General features: G+C 37.7%; 1 protein-coding gene across 1 annotated transcript in view; it reads right to left on the reverse strand.

The window, feature by feature from the left end:
• Spidr (scaffold protein involved in DNA repair) overlaps positions 1–12,662 on the reverse strand; it is a 222,678-nt gene that overhangs the window by 135,297 nt on the left and 74,719 nt on the right. Inside the window, exons 6-7 of the mRNA XM_021185304.3 lie at positions 12,141–12,391; positions 7,416–7,516 (exon numbers count right to left, since the gene is read on the reverse strand). Of these exons, the coding sequence (XP_021040963.1) occupies positions 7,416–7,516; positions 12,141–12,391 (352 nt within the window). The remainder of the gene's footprint in view (positions 1–7,415; positions 7,517–12,140; positions 12,392–12,662) is intronic.

Consider the following 12,662-nt stretch of genomic DNA (forward strand, 5'->3'; position numbering starts at 1 on the left):
ACTTGGAATCATTAAAACCCAGTTCTCCCACTACAGCAACTCATGGATACCCCCATCACACCATGAAAGCAAGATTCAGATTTGAAATCACATCTCATGATGATGGTAGAGGATTTTAAAAAGGACATAAAGAAATACGGGAGAACACAGGAAAACAGGTAGAAGACCTTAAAGAGGAAACATAGAAATCCCTTAAAGAACTACAGGAAAACACAACCAAGCAGGTGAAGGAATAGAACAAAACCATCCAGGATCTAAAAATGGAAATAGGAAAAATAAAAGAAATGACAAAGGGAGACAATTCTAGAGAAAGAAAACCTAGGAAAGAGATTAGAGGTCATAGATGCATGTATCACCAACAGAATACAAGAGATAGAAGAGAGAATCTCAAGTGTAGAATATACCATAGAAAATTGAAACAACAATCAAAGAAACTGCAAAGTGCAAAAAGCTCCTAACCCAAAACATCCAGGAAATCCAGGACACAATGAGAAGACCAAACCTAAACATAATAGGTATAGAAAAGAGTGAAGATTCCCAACTTAAAGGGCCAGTAAATAACTTCAACAAAATTATAGAAGAAAACTTCCCTACCCTAAAGAAAGAGATGCACATGAACATACAAGAAGCCTATAGAACTCCAAATAGACTAGACTAGAAAAGAAATTCCTCCCGTCACATAATAATCAAAATAACAAATACACAAAACAAAGAAAGAATATTAAAAGCTGTAAGGGAAAAAGGTCAAGTAACATACAAAGGCAGACTTATCAGAATTACACCAGACTTCTCACCAGAGAATCCAAAAGCCAGAAGATCCTGGCCAGATGTCATACAGACCCTAAGATTAAACAAAGGCGAGCCCAGGGTACTATACACAGCAAAACTCTCAATTAACATAGATAGAGAAACCAAGATATTTCATGACAAAACCAAATTTGTATAATAGTTTTCCACAAATCAAGACCTATGAAGAATAACAGATGGAAAACTCCAACAAAAGGAGGGAAACTACACCGTAGAAAAAGCAAGAAAGTAAACTTCTTTCAAAAAACCCAGAAGAAGATAAACACACAAACATAATTCCACCTCTAACAACAAAATAGGAAGCAATAATCACATTTTCTTAATATCTCTTAACATCAATGGACTCAATTTCATTTTTTTTTTACACACTGAAAGAATTTATTGATCATAATGGTAGAAGTTATAAAACATGTATGTTTGTGAAGGAATGTAAAAAGAGGCATTAAATATTTTTCCTTTTCCATGTGCTTTCCCCCTGAGTGTGTGTACTTCACAGGCCCACACCTCCTCTTGCCTGTCTTCTGTCTCAGTGTTCTGCATTTCTGTGTTCTAATCTCCTGACTTTCACATTTTTTCTTTTTTTTTTTTTTAGTTTTATTTATTATTTTCTTTATATACATTTCAAATGCTATCCCGAAATTTCCCTATACCCTCCACCCACCCTACTCCCCTACCCATCCACTTCCACTTCTTGGCCCTGGTATTCCCCTGTACTGAGGCATATAAAGTTTGCAAGACCACGGGGCCTCTCTTACCAATGATGGCCGACTAGGCCATCTTCTGCTACATATGCAGCTAGAGAGACAAGCTCTGGGGGTACTGGTTAGTTCATATTGTTGTTCCACCTATAGGGTTGCAGACCTCTTTAGCATCTTGGGTACTTTCTCTAGCTCCTCCATTGGGGGCCCTGTGTTCCATCCAATAGTTGACTGTGAGCATCCACTTATGTGTTTGCCAGGCACCAGCATAGCCTCACAAGAGACAGGTCTATCTGGGTCCTCTAAGCAAAATCTTGCTGGCGTATGCAATTGTGTCTGTGTTTGGAGGCTGATTATGGGATGGATCCCCGGGTGTGGCAGTCTCTATATGGTCCATCCTTCTGTCTCAGCTCCAAATTTTTTCTCTGTAACTCCTTCCATGAGTGTTTGTTCCCAATTCTAAGAAAGGGTAAAGTGACCACACTTTGGTCTTCGTTCTTCTTGAGTTTCATGTATTTTGCAACTTGTAACTTGGGTATTCTAAGTTTCTGGGTTAATATCCAGTTATCAGTGAGTACATATCATGTGAGTTCTTTTGTGATTGGGTTACCTCACTCAGGATGATACCCTCCAGGTCCATCCATTTGCCTAGGAATTTCATAAATTCATTGTTTTTAACTGCTGAGTAGTACTCCATTGTGTAAATGTACCACATTTTCTGTATCCATTCCTCTGTTGAGGGACATCTGGGTTCTTTCCAGCTTCTGGCTATTATAAATAAGGCTGCTATGAACATAGTGAAGCATGTGTTCTTCTTACCAGTTGGAACATCTTCTGGATATATGCCAGGAGAGGTATTGCGGGATCTTCCAGTAGTACTATGTCCAATTTTCTTAGGAACCGCCAGACTGATATCCAGAGTGGTTATACAAGCTTGCAATCCCACCAACAATGGAGGAGTGTTCCTCTTTCTCCACATCCTCGCCAGCATCTGCTGTCACCTGAATTTTTGATCTTAGCCATTCTGACTGGTGTGAGGTGGAATCTCAGGGTTGTTTTGATTTGCATTTCCCTGATGATGAATGAATGATGCTGAACACTTTTTCAGGTGCTCTCAGCCATTTGGTATTCCTCAGGTGAGAATTCTTTGTTTAGCTCTGAGCCCCATTTTTAATGGGGTTATTTGATTTTCTGTAGTCCACCTTCTTGAGTTCTTTATATATATTGGATATTAGTTCCCTATCTGATTTAGGATAGGTAAAGATCCTTTCCCAATCTGTTGGTGGCCTTTTTGTCTTATTGACGGTGTCTTTTGCCTTACAGAGGCTTTGCAATTTTATGAGGTCCCATTTGTCGATTCTCAATCTTACAGCCCAAGCCATTTCTTAATAAAAAGACTTAGACTGTTATACAGACACTAAGAAAACACAAATGCCAGCCCAGGCTACTATACCCAGCCAAACTCTCAATTACCATAGATGGAGAAATCAAAGTATTCCATGACAAAACCAAATTCACATAATATCTTTTCACGAATCCAGCCCTTCTAAGGATAATAACAGAAAAAAAAACAATACAAGGACGGAAACTACGCCCTAGAAAAAGCAAGAAAGTAATCCTTCAACAAACCTAAAAGAAGACAGCCACAAGAACAGAATGCCAACTCTAACAACAAAAATAATAGGAAGCAACAATTACTTGTCCTTAATATCTCTTAATATCAATGGATTCAATTCCCCAATAAAAAGACATAAACTAACAGACTGGCTACACAAACAGGACCCAACATTTTGTTGCTTACTGGAAACCCATCTCAGGGAAAAAGACAGACACTACCTCAGAGTGAAAGGCTGGAAAACAATTTTCCAAGCAAATGGTATGAAGAAACAAGCTGGAGTAGCCATTCTAATATCGAATAAAATCGACTTCCAACCCAAAGTTATCAAAAAAGACAAGGAGGGGCACTTCACACTCATCAAAGATAAACTCTTCCAAGAGGAACTCTCAATTCTGAATATCTAAACTCCAAATGCAAGGGCAGCCACATTCATTAAAGAAACTTTAGTAAAGCTCAAAGCACACATTGCATCTCACAAAATAATTGTGGGAGACTTCAACACACCACTTTCATCAATGGACAGATCGTGGAAACAGAAACTAAACAGGGACATAGTGAAACTAACAGAAGTTATGAAACAGATGGATTTAACAGATATCTACAGAACATTTTATCCTAAAACAAAAGGATATACCTTCTTCTCAGCAGCACCTCATGGTACCTTCTCCAAAATTGACCATATAACTGGTCACAAAACAGGCCTCAACAGATACAAAAATATTGAAATATTGTTCCATGCATCCTATCAGATCACCATGGACTAAGGCTGATCTTCAATAACAACATAAATAATAGAAAGCCAAATTTCATGTGGAAACTGAACAACACTCTTCTCAATGATACCTTGGTCACGGAAGGAATAAAGAAAGAAATTGAAAACTTTTTAGAGTTTAATGAAAATGAAACCACAACATACCCAAACTTATGGGACACAATGAAAGCATTTCTAAGGGGAAAATTCATAGTTCTGAGTGCCTCCAAAAAGAAACTAGAGAGAGCATACACTAGCAGCTTGACAACACACCTAAATGCTCTAGAACAAAAGGAAGCAAATTCACCCAAGAGGAGTAGACAGCAGGAAATAATCAAACTCAGGGGCGAAATCAACCAAGTGGAAACAAGAAGAACTATTCAAAGAATCAACCAAACAAGGAGATGGTTCTTTGAGAAAATCAACAAGATAGATAAACACTTAGCCAGACTCACTAGACAGCACGGGGACAGTATCCTAATTAACAAAATCAGAAATGAAAAGGGAGGCATAACAACAGATCCTGAAGAAATCCAAAACACCATCAGATCCTTCTACAAAAGGCTATACTCAACAAAACAGGAAAACCTGGACGAAATGGACAAATTTCTAGACAGATACCAGGGAGCAAAGTTAAATCAGGATCAGATTAATGACCTAAACAGTCCTATATCCCCTAAAGAAATAGAAGCAGTCCTCAATAGTCTCCCAAACAAAAAAAGCCCAGGACCAGATGGGTTTAGTGCAGAGTTCTATCAGACCTTCAAAGAAGATCTAATTACAGTTCTGCACAAACTATTCCACAAAATAGAAACAGAAGGTACTCTACCCAACTCATTCTATGAAGCCACAATTATTCTGATACCTAAACCAATGAAAGACCCAAGAAAGATAGAGAACTTCAGACCAATTTCCCTTATGAATATCAATGCAAAATTACCCAATAAAATTCTCTCTAACTGAATCCAAGAACACATCAAAGCAATCATCCATTCTGACCAAGTAGGCTTCATTCTAAGGATGCAGGGATGGTTTAATATACGGAACTCCATCAACGTAATCCACTATATAAACAAACTCAAAGACAAAAACCACATGATAATCTCCTTAAATGCTGAGAAAGTATTTGACAAAATCCAATACCCATTCATGATAAAAGTCTTGGAAAGATCAGGAATTCAAGGCCCATACCTAAACATGATAAAAGCAATCTACAGCAAACCAGTAGCCAACATCAAAGTAAATGGTGAGAAGCTGGAAGCAATCCCACTAAAATCAGGGACTAGACAAGGCTGCCCACTTTCTCCATACATATTCAACATTGTACTTGAAGTCCTAGCCAGAGCAATTTGACAACAAAAAGGAAGAAGTCAAAATATCACTATTTGCAGATGATATGATAGTATATATTAGTGGCCTTAAAGATTTCATGAAATCTAGAAGGATGTCAGACTCTAAAATGTTCTCCATTTTTTCTAATGAATGGTGAATTTATTATTGCATTGTAAAGAACTTTAAGTACAGAATACATCACAGAAAGCTTATTATACATGATGTTCTAACTTCCCAAAAGCCCTTCTTCTATTCCTATGAAAAAAGAATAAGTTTTGATGAGAATCTAGTTTAGGAAAAACTCTGTCCACCCATAAAAGTTATAAATGTCACGATTCTAATGAATCTTTACATAAATGTTTGGTGTCCTATTTAACTTTACTCATGAAAACCTTATATTTCAAAACATAAACTCTGAGGAGTAAGCCTGAGAACACTGAGACAGCATGTCTTAATGGAAAATTATATTTTGTCTCTCTATACATGTACCAATCTGGTGAATCCTATTGTAATAAAGGACTTTTTTATTTCTAAGATACATTTAAACCCACCAATAACATATATAAAAAGTTGCTTTGCATTATTATAGCAATTAGAGCTATCAGTACTTTGATATCAAAGTCTTTCTCTTTCTCCCATTCTAACATCTCAGTTATATGGTTTATGTTTGAAAGGGGGCACATGTGTACCATGGGAGGAATGTGGAGGCCAGAAGCCAGCTGATGGGAGCTGGTTCTCTCTCGAGGACGCAGGCTTTGGGGAGAAAAGGAATGCCGACAGCAAGCATCTACACATGTTGAGCATGCTAGTCCCATTGTACAAATCTCATCAACTGATCCATCATGGGATTCTGGATTAGTGCTTGGGCTTATTTACTAAATATGGAACACAGGAAAAGAGGACTACCTGCTCTCCAACTCTGGAAAAACAAACGAATATTCTACCATATAAGTAATGGTCCTTGACACTAGTTTTTATGATGCAAATTTATGAAATCAACATCTCATGAAAAGGGCAAGGTGTGAAAATTATATTAAATTTATTTTTCTATGAGCATAGATTATAAACTGATGCCATAAGTACTCCAGAAAGGAGAAGATATGATAAGTAGCTTCTGAGTAGGAAGTGCTTCTGAGGGGTGAGGTGTTCACAGTGTTCACAGCAAAGGGCATCAGCTGTGCAAAATGAACCCTGAATGACTGGAGAACAATGATTCAGTTTGGACTGAACTGAAAAATGTTAACTCCTTTTGTATTATACTCTCAGTTTTGACAAGTTTTAGTCATCTGAGTATGACATTTGCTGAACTGTTCAGGTTGGTAACCTATTTTTTTTTTTTTTTTTTAGGTTTTTTGGTTTTTGTGTGTTTTGTTTTTGTTGCTGTTGTTTTCGTTTGGTTTGTTGTTTGAATTTGCTTTTCCAGACAGAGTTTTGCTACATAGTGCTGGCTGTCCTAGAACTCTGTAGACCAAACTGGTCTTAACTCAGAGATCCACCTGCTTTTCTACTTCCAAGTACTGAAATTACTGGTGTGCGCCACCACCACCAGGCTCAGCCTGGTGACCTCTTTCATTGCTGGGTAGACAGTCATATATTAGGTCATCTTATAAGTTAAATTGCCTTTTCTATACTGAAAACATTTGTTTTCTGGTATATATACTAAATGTTCTTCCAGCTATTTTACAATAAAACTGAAGAAGAATGTGTGGCTTTTGCAAATGTTTAAACAACTGAAAAAACTTTATCCTGGTAAAGATATCCTTCTCTCTCTCTCTCTCTCTCTCTCTCTCTCTCTCTCTGTGTGTGTGTGTTCGCGCGCGCGTGCCATGTGTGTGAGTTGGTACCTTTCACTGAACCAGTAGCTCACATATTTGGCTAGACTGACAGCCATGAATCCTGTCTCTACCTCCCCAGAGCTGGGATTGCAGGTACACAATGCCACATCAGGTGCATGCTGAAAATTTGCACTTACATCCTCAAGCTTGCACAGCAAGCTCTTTACCAAGTCGTCCAGCCCCATGCCCCACCAAAAGAGATTTAAATTATATACTGAAAAGTACCCCTCCCCACGTAAACAAAACTATCAGGGAGAATTTTTTTGAGTCACAAAAACACTAACAATCACCTTCATGTATTTTAATGTACAAAAAAGATATTTTTAGCTCTGATATTTTGTACCCATCATTTTAGAAGCAGGTGTAAATCTTACCTAGTGGTGTCATTTGGTAAGAAACACATCGATGTCTCCACAAAGAAATGGCAGATCTCTTTCGATTCTGCAGTTCTTGGAGTCTTTCTGCTAGTCCGCCCCTGTTTAATGGATTATAAAATACTATGTTTAAATAAAACAAAAGCCTTCAAGACAGCTATAGCTTTTACACTTTACAGCCCCTCTTCAGAAACAGATGAACATGGGAAATGTTAACATCTTTTGCATTATGCTCTCTTTCTGGGTATCATTTCCAATTTCTAGTTTTCTTAGAAGGTTTATTATCTTATTCACATAAAAGCTGCACTGCTATTTTACTCACAGTCTAACAGTTAAGTCAGTTTGGTTCTCATTCTATATTCTCTTAATTTGTTCACTACTAAGTGTGTAATATACTTACTGCCTGCAGTTACCACTTAGCTCAGGTTAGAAAATGCCCCATTCTGTCATGCAAATAGGGACTCCAAACATACAAATACATAAAAGCAATGTTCAGATCTATAGATAAGAATGAACTTGCCAATCAGTTGGTGGACCCAATAATCAAACAAGAATATAATTTTTGTGTTTTTGTGGTTTTTTGGCTTCCCCCCCCCCCCCCGAGACAGGGTTTCTCTGTATAGTCCTGGCTGTCCTGGAACTCACTTTGTAGACCAGGCTGGCCTTGAACTCAGAAATCCAACTGCCTCTGCTTCCCGAGTGCTGGGATCAAAGGCGTGCGCCACCACTGCCCAGCAAGAATATAATTTGAACTCCTTAAGATAATTTAGTTTTAGCCACAAATAGGGTAAAAGATCACAAAATCAAGAAAAGTTAAAAAATAAAGTAAGAAAAAACAGGATGAAAAAGGCAAAGCAAGAAAAGAAGGCAAGGGGAAGAAGGGAAAGGAACAGGGAAAGAGAGGGAAATCTACAGGTATCCTGAGTGGCTTCCCTCTATTTCATCTACCCACCTCATCTATCCATCCCACACTCAATTCTAAATTTGAAATTTATGTGCTGGAGAGATGGCTTATAGGTTAAAAGCACTAACTGCTGTTCTGGAGGCTCTGAGTTTAACTCCCAACATCCCCGTGACAGCTCACAACCACCTGTAACTCCAGGATCCAAGACCCTCACACAGACCTACATGGAGGCAAAACATCAATGCACATAAAATAAAAAATAAAAATAGTAAGTTATTTTTAAAAAATCTGAAATTTACAAGGTGCCTCTTGCCAGGAGCCATCTATGAGAAGGTAAAAGCTAGCAGGTGATCTTCCTGAGATTGTTTCACCATGGACTGCAAAGTCATGATGGATTTGCTTCTCTAGGTATGTCTGAAGAGGTTACATCTGAGGAAAAATTCCTGCTACTAATATGCTTTTCCTGTTATGATTGAATATATATATCACTAGGTATTGTTCTGAAGAACAATGAAGATGTACTGTCTTGTGGTGATGCTATATAGACAAATAGATGATTTCTTAATTCTTAATGATGATTCTATAATTCCTAAAATAATACTAGTAATTATAGGACTGCTATTAAGTCCTCTCTGATATTAAAACTCCAATGAGGACCCTGCCAGTCTTCAAGTATCACGAATTAATTGCTTATGAGATAGAAAGCAGGCATTTACAACTCAGAACACATTCCAAGAGGTTACAAAATAATTAACCAAAGGTCATAAAAAGAAACTAACAATTTACTGTTGGTGCAAGTACAGAAGACAAAATATTGACTAGGTTTATCTATATGAAATTTCAATGATAACTTAGTTATGGTGTTTAATTCTCCATGAACCTGTAGAGCTAATGACAGATAATGAATGTCTAGTCTTATTGGATACATAATGTAAACATTCTTTATTGTAAACTTCTTATTCAATTTATGATTTGAATTCATGTTTAAACATTTAGTGAACTTTTATTAAATAAAACAAAACAACAACAAAAAAGGATTCTTGGAGAAATCATGTGATCTACTCCCCTAGAAAAAACTAGGTACAAAGAGCCTATAGAGGATTACATTGTAGGGCATTTATTATATCCAAGCAGGAGGAGAGAGCAAGATTAGCAAGAGGAAGGAGAGGGACAGCAGATAGAATAACAGAAATTATAAGGGAACTTAAATTTTTAAAAGAGTAATATGCAGAATGCAGAGAGAAAAGGAGACAAAGAAGAAGCTGTAGAGAGAACAGAAAGAACAGGCATGGTAAGCCACCTCTGTGTCCCCTTAAACCCATTCCATGCCTGGCAGGCTCTTGGCCTCCATTAATTCAAGTCTAAGAACCTACCATTATCTAGTAGCTTAACTCCAAAAGTGCTTAACCAACCACTTCCCATCCAAAACTTGCTGTTCCTACTATCCCACTTTTAACACTACTTTATACTTCCTGGCTGACAATCAGTCTACCTAGAACAGGCAGAGGTTTCAAAGGCTGTTGTGTCTTCTACATATAAAAGCATGCTCATCATAGAAAAGATCCTCAACAGGGTTGGGAATATGATGTTCTGGAATTAAGTAACATCACCTGTAGCATTAAAATAATTTTAATTTCAATCACAATATCTTTCCCATACCCTCCTCCCTTCCTGGTAGCTGAATCCAGAGCCTTTTAAACATGTTAGACAAAGACTCCAATTGATTTAGATTCCTAGTTCTTGAATTTTTGAGATGAGATCTATGTACCACTCTAATCTGATTTCAAATTCACCATGTCACCCAGGCTTGTCTTGAACTATAATTCTACTGTCTGTGGTGTGATTGCAAGTGTGCATTATCATGTCCAACTATCTTTCTCTTCTGAAGCAACAGCTTCATTTGGGGCATTGATGGATTCAGATTGGCATAACTGACTATCTTGAGTCACAATGGCCACTGAGCAGTAATACTGGAGGAGTTTCACTTGCAGTGTTTCCCAAAGCAATACAAACCATAAGAGTAGTATGTTTAGCTTTTGAGTGGACCCATCTGCATCAGGAATATGTCTGATGTCTCTGGTAACAGACTCATACAGGCCACATCTATGATGACCTGAATGAGGTCACCTTTGTCTTGACCATTTAATAAGCCTTCTTCCTTTGACTGAAATCCCAGAAATCCACTGGTCTTCCAGCTGTATACAACCAAATTTCTACCACTACGTCACTAATTAAACTCTGTCTAATCTTTATTCTTCTTTGGTCTCATGACACTGCCCAAGGTTTTTGGATACCAGGAAGTGGTTTATTTAGAATGAGTACATAACCTTGTGCCTTATTTTAAAAAACATGAGAATAAATATTAATTTGTTCAACATAAAGCACCAATCCCATTATCTGTCTCTGGAAATATTCTCTCGACTACTCTAGAGACTAGAGTCCTTTCAAGACATAACAATTAAGACTCTCCATGGAGACTGTAAGTTTTGGCTTCAGTCTGCCCTGTGTTTCAACCACTCTTTGGTCAATTACTCCCAGTTTGCTGTGGAAATATTAATAGACACCCACACTCTCTGCACATATTTTCTTCCTACAGTGATCCATTCTCCTAGCAACTCTCTGCTACGTCTGGGCATAAGATACTTTGCTGCTTGGCACAGGTTCTTTCTTGCTTTCACCCCCAGCCCTCCACATGTGTCCTCTTTCTACTGTGATCCATTCTCTAGGAACTCTCTGTTACTTGTAGTATAAGGCACTGTGCTGCTTGACACTGGTTCTTTCTCACTTTCATATTTTGTTTTGGGGAAAGGGACATTATTTTATTCCAATATATAACACACAAGCATACCATTTGACATAAGGTTGGAACATGTCTCTAAATGCTCCCTCACATATCCCGCTTGGGAACAAAGGCTAGTCTCTCACTGATAAACCAGTAACAAGGATTTTTGCCCTCTATGGCTCTCCTCAGCCATAAGGTGTTTTTATCTGTACTGGCTAGTTTTGTGTCAACTTGACACAGCTGGGGTTATCACAGAGAAAGGAACTTCAGTTGAGGAAATGCCTCCATGAGATTCAACTGTAAGACATTTTCTCAATTAGTGATCAAGGGGGAAAGGCCCCTTGTGGGTGGGACCATCTCTGGGCTGGTGGTCTTGGGTTCTATAAGAAAGCAAGCTGAGCAAGCCAGTAAAGAACATTTCTCTATGGCTTCTGCATCAAGTCCTGCTTCCTGACCTGCTTGAGTTCCAGTCCTGACTTCTTTTGGTGATGAACAGTAGTATGGAAGTGTAAGGCAAATAAACCCTTTCCTCCCCAACTTGCTTCTTGGTCATGATGCTTGTGCAGGATTAGAAACCCTGACTAAAACATTATCCTTCAAACAAGGGTCTTATATTTTCTTGTATTTGTAAGCATTATTCTGGCCAATCTCTCTAACCACACTCATGCCATAAAGATAAGCTAAAGGACTTATGCTTATTTTATGAGTTATATTTGATAAGGAAACAGTGATTCGTCTGTCTCTACTTTCAAACATAGCACCTACAACACTGATATATAATAAAACTTGATAAGCCAAACAACACATTTCTACTAAGGAAAGCAGTCATGCAAGCTAGCCATGTCTAAATTCATAAATGTTCCAATTGAATGAACAATTTTGTAAACTGGCTCCTGAATGGGCTTGTATATCAAAAATCAGAATTTTATATTGTCAATTTTCTTTCTCAATTAAAAAAGTATTTTAAAATTAAAATCTCAGTTAATATTTTAAAGAAAGAGAAGAACAGAGGAATAGGAAATTTAAAAGTTGATCTAACCTTAAAAGCTTCTTCTTTGTTGCTGAATATTCTGGAGTCTTCGGAAACTTGACCGTGTATTTCTGGGGTGTCAATGTAGGCTCAGCTGAATTTGCTTCTGAGTCAGTCTGATTAACCAAACACCGTCTTACATCAGATTTAAAATCCACCTGGTATTTGTGAGGGGATTCTGAATCAATGAACAGGGAATGTTCTGGGTCATCTTCTTTTTCACTATCTGATGAATACTCCAAAATTTCCGTAGAAATTGGCTGGAAAAATTAAGAGACATATAATTAAGTATTCTTCATGTAAGCCCACATGCAAATATGTCTATCATTGTTGACAAAAAGCCCTTTAATACTCAAAGATGAACAGAAGAATAGATAAAACTAGTTCTAAGACGGGGATTATTTTATAGACTCTCAAAATCAACACAAGTCTGCTTTTATCTTCATTCAGCAGGCAAGCAGTATGTGCCACCACACGAGTCACCACAGTAAACCACTACCTGAAAGACTAGGAGTGGGTACTTTCTGATAG

The sequence above is a fragment of the Mus caroli genome, unplaced genomic scaffold (genome assembly GCF_978045245.1).
Source record: "Mus caroli unplaced genomic scaffold, Mus_caroli_1 scaffold_17, whole genome shotgun sequence".
In the NCBI taxonomy this organism is placed as follows: Eukaryota; Metazoa; Chordata; class Mammalia; order Rodentia; family Muridae; genus Mus; species Mus caroli.